The sequence below is a fragment of the Apostichopus japonicus genome, chromosome 20 (genome assembly GCF_037975245.1).
Source record: "Apostichopus japonicus isolate 1M-3 chromosome 20, ASM3797524v1, whole genome shotgun sequence".
Taxonomy (NCBI): Eukaryota; Metazoa; Echinodermata; class Holothuroidea; order Aspidochirotida; family Stichopodidae; genus Apostichopus; species Apostichopus japonicus.
In genome coordinates, this window is record NC_092580.1 from 19,939,442 (window position 1) to 19,946,177 (window position 6,736).

The 6,736-nt window shown below is 39.8% G+C and overlaps 1 protein-coding gene across 3 annotated transcripts in view; it reads left to right on the plus strand.

Moving 5' to 3' along the window:
• Nucleotides 1–6,474, plus strand: part of LOC139960996 (Fanconi anemia group D2 protein-like) — a 98,613-nt gene extending 92,139 nt beyond the window's left edge. For all 3 annotated transcript variants that reach the window (XM_071959758.1, XM_071959759.1, XM_071959760.1), the window contains one exon: nucleotides 5,027–6,474. In XM_071959758.1, coding sequence (XP_071815859.1) covers nucleotides 5,027–5,083 — 57 coding nt within the window. In that variant the 3' untranslated portion in view covers nucleotides 5,084–6,474. The remainder of the gene's footprint in view (nucleotides 1–5,026) is intronic.
• Nucleotides 6,475–6,736: the final 262 nt, after the last annotated feature.

Consider the following 6,736-nt stretch of genomic DNA (forward strand, 5'->3'; position numbering starts at 1 on the left):
GTCGCTGGTCGGATTAACTGACTTTGTAAAGGTAAGACATAGTTATATAACAATATTGAATAATTATAGAATATATTAGTTTAGTCAGGCCTACATGTAAACTTTGTAGAAGGGATATTTCCAATGGATAAGTTTAGGCGAAGCTCGGCTAGCCTACCGCTTCAACCTAGGCTACAGCAGCGCGCGAAATACACGGGGCGGAGTGCGATTTCGCACTTGAAATGCACGTTGTCAACGCAAACACGAACCTCCCCTACAAAAGACTTTCAGTCACGTAATCACGACTGGAAGCGGTCACCCACTCGCTACTTGCAAGTAAAAACAGCCGCGGATGAGACAAACTTGTTGGAGTTAGCCATTGACTTTGTGCAGTGAGTTTTTCGTTGGGTGGTCGCCCATCCCACCTCCTCTGGATCAGCCCTTGGCCTAGTTAAAAGTATAATAATGGAGCGCTTTTGGTGAAAAACTTCAAGACTCCCACCACATCTGCCACGAACCTTGCACAAACTTATGCCCTGGAAAGTTCAGGAGCATCACCCGAAACGAAGGGGTGATTTTTTTTCTCCAAAATGAGAACCAAAATTGAAAATAATAATTTGAGCACTGGGCTACAGTCATATAGGATTAACAAAATTGTAGCCAATATTTTGTCTGAAAATCAGGCTGAAAAAGTTGGAAAACATAGGATTGAAATATTTAGGAATTTCATATTTGAAAAGGTCCTTATCTATCACCCCAAATATCAACAGTAATTAATGGTTGTCTCAATCAAAGTTAATTGTCTATGAGTAAGAAGCTAGGATGTTGCTACTCTCTCTCCAAGAATTATGAAACTGCGTTATTTCATAAAGAACATTGTAAAGAAAGTGTCAGGGGGTCGATCAAATTAACTCTCTTAGTTGAACTATAGTTGAACTACTTAAGGAATCTCTTATTATGTAACTGCAGTATCTCATTTGCATAAATGTGTGTGTAACACCTGTTCCAAGGACCTTGTTTAGGGGGACCTTGTGACAGAAAGCATATTCTGAGGGGGGGGGGGGCGGGGAGCGACAGCCCCATGGAAAACTCACTGCATGTACAAAGTCAATGGCTAACTCCAATGGGTTTGTCTCATCCGTGGCTGTTTTTACTTGCAAGAAGCGGGTGGATGACCGCTTCTAGCCGTGATTACGTGACTGAAAGTCTTTTGTAGGTGAGGTTCCTGTTTGCGTTGACGTGCGTTTCCAGTGCGAAATCGCACTCTGCCCTGTGTATTTCGCGCGCTGCTGTAGCCTAGGTTGAAGCGGTAGGCTAGCTGAGCCTAAACCTAAACTTATCCATTGGAAATTTCACTTCTACAAAGTTTACATGTAGGCCTGACTAATCTAATATATTCTATAGTTATTCAATATTGTTATATAACTATGTCTTACCTTTACAAAGTCAGTTAATCCTACCAGCGACTCCCACACGAGACTGGCCAATCATGCTACAGTGTCATCAAGGATGCTGCATGCAAATATTCTAGCCACGATTTACTAAAAACACTAATAAAATTAAATTTTACCTAAGATAATATGTCTTCATTGAGTTATTACACATTCTGACATAGGGGAGGGTTATAAAAAGTCATACCTGTTTTTCTTTCATGGCATGGAATTTTTATTCACAGAGGTTATCGAGGGGTCAAAGATCAATGATCAGAGTTTATATATAGTCCTCTCAGAGAAACCAAGTTTCAGATCATAGGTCGTAGATTATTGTTTTATGGTTTTTCACAAAATATGTCCCCATGCTAGAAGAAATTGTTATGGCAACAAAATCACAAACAGTGAATCATTCACCAGATTAACATATTTTTCCTTGACCCCTGGAAACAGGCTGGTGCCACTGGTATGGACCACATGTTTCAATCTGACAATCACCTTGGCATTAGTAAAGCTACCGTAACTTGAACAGGCCACTTGAGAACTGCTGAATGTAATGAATGTTGACTGTCAAGAACATACTTCCTGAATAACCACACAGGTTGTACTCAGTCATTTGAGGCCACCTATGAGTGTGTAACCAGAGCATAACATGGTTAATGTTTTGTATAGTTATCATTTTCTTTCATATTCTTATCTTTGTTTTTATTCATTTGATCATTTTCTTTTGTTTCTTTGTTTTTATTCATTTGACAATGAATAACCTTTACTTGGTAGATTTATGAGTTCCCTTAATTTTCACTTTTATTGCTAACTACTACATGGCAACAGTTAGTGGTCGGGTGGCCCTGTGTGACCTGTCTTTTTCTTAAGCTAAGTAATTGTTTTGCGTGGTCCTATTTTCTAGGAATATATGAGTGGCTCCAAGAGTCTATCCTTTTCAGAATTGTGGGTTAAATAGACAATTTTATAACTTTTGTTTGGTTAGATAGGAATGTTTTGGTGATAGATGATTATTTTAAATGTACCAAAGGACACCATAAATTAAGTAATGTGTCTGGTAAATTATGTATTAAGTATTAATTGACAGCTGGTTGGTCACTGGACCTCAGATACCAGGAAGTGGAGGACAAGCTGGTCTAGAGTAGGAGGGGGGAAAGTTGAGACAAAGGCTAAATCATGAATACTCAATGAACCAAGCTTTGTGTTTAATTGGTTTAAGGTGGTCATGTGTGAGTTGCCTTGTACTATTATTATGGGATGAATTCTTATTATTATGGGATGTATTCTTATTATTATGGGATGGAGTGAATAAGGTAGCATAGTAGGGGGAAATTAAGATAAGACACTGATGCCGAGTTAAGTTTACAGTAGTTACAGTAGTGACAGTAGTTAGAGAAGAAGAGGGGGAGGGTTGAGTTTGTAATAGTAATAGGAGAAGAAGGGAAGGATTAAGTTTGAAATGGATGGGCACGAGATCATAATTATTTTCTTAGACTAACTTCATCAGTAATAGAGTAGACGACCAGTATTAAATTAATTAGAAGTTAAATGGACACTTAATTGAAGCTATTTACCCATGGAGTTTTTATAGAAGTTTAGTGAATACCTGGAGCTTGTTCTACAAATGGATATTCTATTTTAGTAAAAGCCTGGAACTGTTTTACAAGGAAATTTCATATTTAATAAATTGTACCACCCGGAGCTGTACCAATGGAAGCAGAACTATATTTCATCCTGTACTAATATCTGGCAACGATATAATTTTCTGTTGTGATGTAACTGAACTATAAATTCCCATTTTAATTCAATGTTTGGATCCGGAAGTGAACCCCTGCGATGACCCAACCCGAGTGATGAACAGTTTCTCCTAGAGACGCCCCAAGCTGAGACGCCCCAAGAGGTTATTTCCCCGAGTAGCGAGCTGTCCAGAGAACCACCCAATCCAGAGACGTCCCCAACTAAGTGAACCGCCCTAGAAGTTTCCCAAGGAGACAATTTCGTTCTCAAATTGTATTCGGTCGACCCGCGCCGCGATTTTGTTATTATTTTCGTTGGGACTGATAAGTATTATTTTTCATTAAGTTCAGTGGAGTCGTTATAAGAAGTAAGAGTTCCGAGATATGTAAGTTACACCCATTTATATAATTTCACATATAACCTTAAGTAACCCCATTGATATTAATACAACGTCCATGTGCATCGTAAACACACCACTTTACCTTTATTTGTTTGTTTTTGTGTGAGCATTCCGCCTTTTTGAGTTGTCCCCACGATCTCAGAGTAAATCGGCCCTACCCTGATTTGGAGGTGCCACTTGTAATCTTCCCAAACCTAAAAATATATTTAAGCCTCGTCACTGCGTTTTTGACCGGCTACAAGTGGTTACACTGTATCTGGGGTGTTTCGGGGATTCTTGGGGTGTGAGCTATAATATAATGTGAGACAGTGGTTGGAGATGCTGGGACAACGGACAGGGGTACCCCACCAGTGGAAATAACTGGAAATGACTCTCCTTAAATCTGGAGTCCTACCTGTCATTTTCAAGTAGATTTCAATTGGTTACACCATAAGCTCACCAAAAGGTTAATAAGGGGGGGGGGGGAGGGCGGACTCTGGCAGTGGTGGCCCACCAATATAAATTACCGGAAATGCCCATCCCTTACATATGAAGTGATACCTATCATTTTCCAGTAGGTTTCAACTGGTTACCTCATGAGCTGACCTAGGTCAATGAGGGGGATGGGCATTTTGGGGGTCCACTGGCAGGGGTACCACACTAATAGAAATTACTGGAAATGCCCATCCCTTACATATAGAGTCCTGCCTATCATTTTCCAGTAGTTTTCAACTGGTTACCTCATGAGCTGACCTAGGTCAATGAGGGATGGGCATTTTGGGGGTCCACTGGCAGGGGTACCCCACCAATAGAAATTACTGGAAATGCCCATCCCTTACATATAGAGTCCTGCCAAACATTTCCAGTAGTTTTCAACTGGTTACCTCATGAGCTGACCTAGGTCAATGAGGTTTGGGGGTCCACTGGCAGGGATACCCCACCAATAAAAATTACTGGAAATGCCCATCCCTTGTATCTGAAGTCCTAACCATCATTTTCCAGTAGGTTTCAAGTGGTTACCTCATGAGCTGACCTAGGCCATCCGTGAGGGGTCAATTATTGATGACTGTTGAAGCTACCCCACCACAAATAATCACTGGCGATGGCCATTTGTTGCTCTTGGGGCCATACCTGACACATTGTACTTACTTTGATGGGGTAACCAATGAAAGCTGATCTAGTTTAGCTTTTAGGTGAATTTAAAGTTGCCCTCCCAGCCACACCCACCACAGCAGGTTTGCCAGTCGTCTGGTGTCATATACAGGAATGCACTGTGAACATTGTGATGTACAAGGCAATTGGTTACCTTCCCAGCTAACCAAACCCTCTGGGCTCCCGGTCTAAGGCTCCACATTGAGAATGTGTGTTTTTAAAAAATGAGAGGCTTAAAAAGCATTTCTAGGGATTTTTTTGAAGGGACACATGAGTTGATACTTAAAGAACGATGTGTTTTCTGAGAGACTTTCTCTTAAAAATTAGATCTCTTTATTCTCCCTAGATGACCACAGAAGAGGGAAAGACTGGTGATGATGAATCTTGTAGTGAAAACTACTAAACATTGCATCCATCATAGGGCAAATCAAAGTCTAATTCAAAATACAGTTGGAGTTACAAATCTGCAAGCATGAACAGAGTTTTCATGGAAGGTAGTAAAGAGTCTAAGGAAGACATCACATATCTCTGCAGTATCATTTTTGGAAATCATCGACTGTCATGTATGACACATGAATGGTTTTGTGTCTTTGTAACATAAAAAAAAACATTTGCTGTGAACATGAAGCAGGTAGTTCCTCCTCCCACCCCCATCTGGAGTGGAGAGACACTGTACAACCACTGGTATAAACAGATTTGGATAATTTCTGTAACTCTCTCCAAATTAGGTTGATGGAATGTTAATGGCCATGCAAACTATTTTCTCAAGACAAAGAAAGTTGATAATACTGTAAAGCAATCTTACAGATACTCAAGGGTTCAAATGCATGCAGGTCAATGGTCAGATCAGAGTCCTAATGCAAATCTGAATGGGTTTCTGGTAGAATATATGTAATATATGGTAGAATATATATGTAATAACAAATAAACATTCCTTCAAAATTTGTGGCACTCCTGAAGAGTATGGTTAATGCAGGGATGTGCCCAGGATTTCCTGAGTGCCGGGTATACTGATCGCCGTCCTGGGGGAGGGTCTAAGGGGGAGGGGGTGTCTCCCTCCCCTTTGAGATTTTTGAAGGTGTTCAGATGCCAAATGCTGGCACTTGTGTAGCTTTTTAAGCACATACACTAGTTTTGCTAGCAATTTACATTTTAAATTTTTTGTGTGAAATATATTGTTAGGAATGTTGGGATTTTAGATGAAAATAGTGCTGGGCGGGATTCACGATGTTTAAGACAGTGCTGGGCGGTAATTTTAAGTGCTGGGCGGGGCCGCCCAGCTTGGGCACATCCCTGTTAATGTATAGGGGTAGTGCTGATACTTGACAAGACTTTTAGATGTTTAGGTCATGATCGTGGGAGGTCTGGGTTTCAAGAGATGAAGTACTACAGGGATTTTCTATATATGGCTTTTTCTTAAATATATTTTACATATGAATCATTTCTTCATGATTTACATTTCAAATTCTTGGTTGGCAAAAGTGAAAGTCTTCCCATGCCCTAAGAGATTTCAAAGCAGCTCTGTGACCAAATTCACCCGATCCCAACTCCTAGGCACTGAAGTAGCTTTCCTATTTTTATTTCCCCTCACAAAATGTAACCATTTCTGTAAAAAGCAAAATTGAACAAAAAAAATTAATAATAAGAACACAATATATTCATATACATGTGTGTACGTATCTTTTGCATGTGCAGTTTTACCACTTTGGAATAGCAGTAATATGTAGAGTTACTGATAATTGCATATATGCCATTGAGAAAAGTCAGGAATATACAAGGCTTATGTGAAAACCATTTAACCTAGTAATATGTTCTGTGTAAAGAAATGCTAATATTTGTTTTGGACTGTATTCTTTCTTTCGTTCTTGAAAGCGTGTGCCTGTATATGCCTACTTATGAAATCTTTGTATAAACAACACAGGCACAAAGAAAAGTTAAATGTAAAGGCCCGGTCACACTATACCGATTTTTTATCGGAATACTATCCGATTTTCCCGGAGGAATCGAAACAGCCTGTTTTTCATTGGGGTCTTCTAGCCACAGTGATAAAGGACCT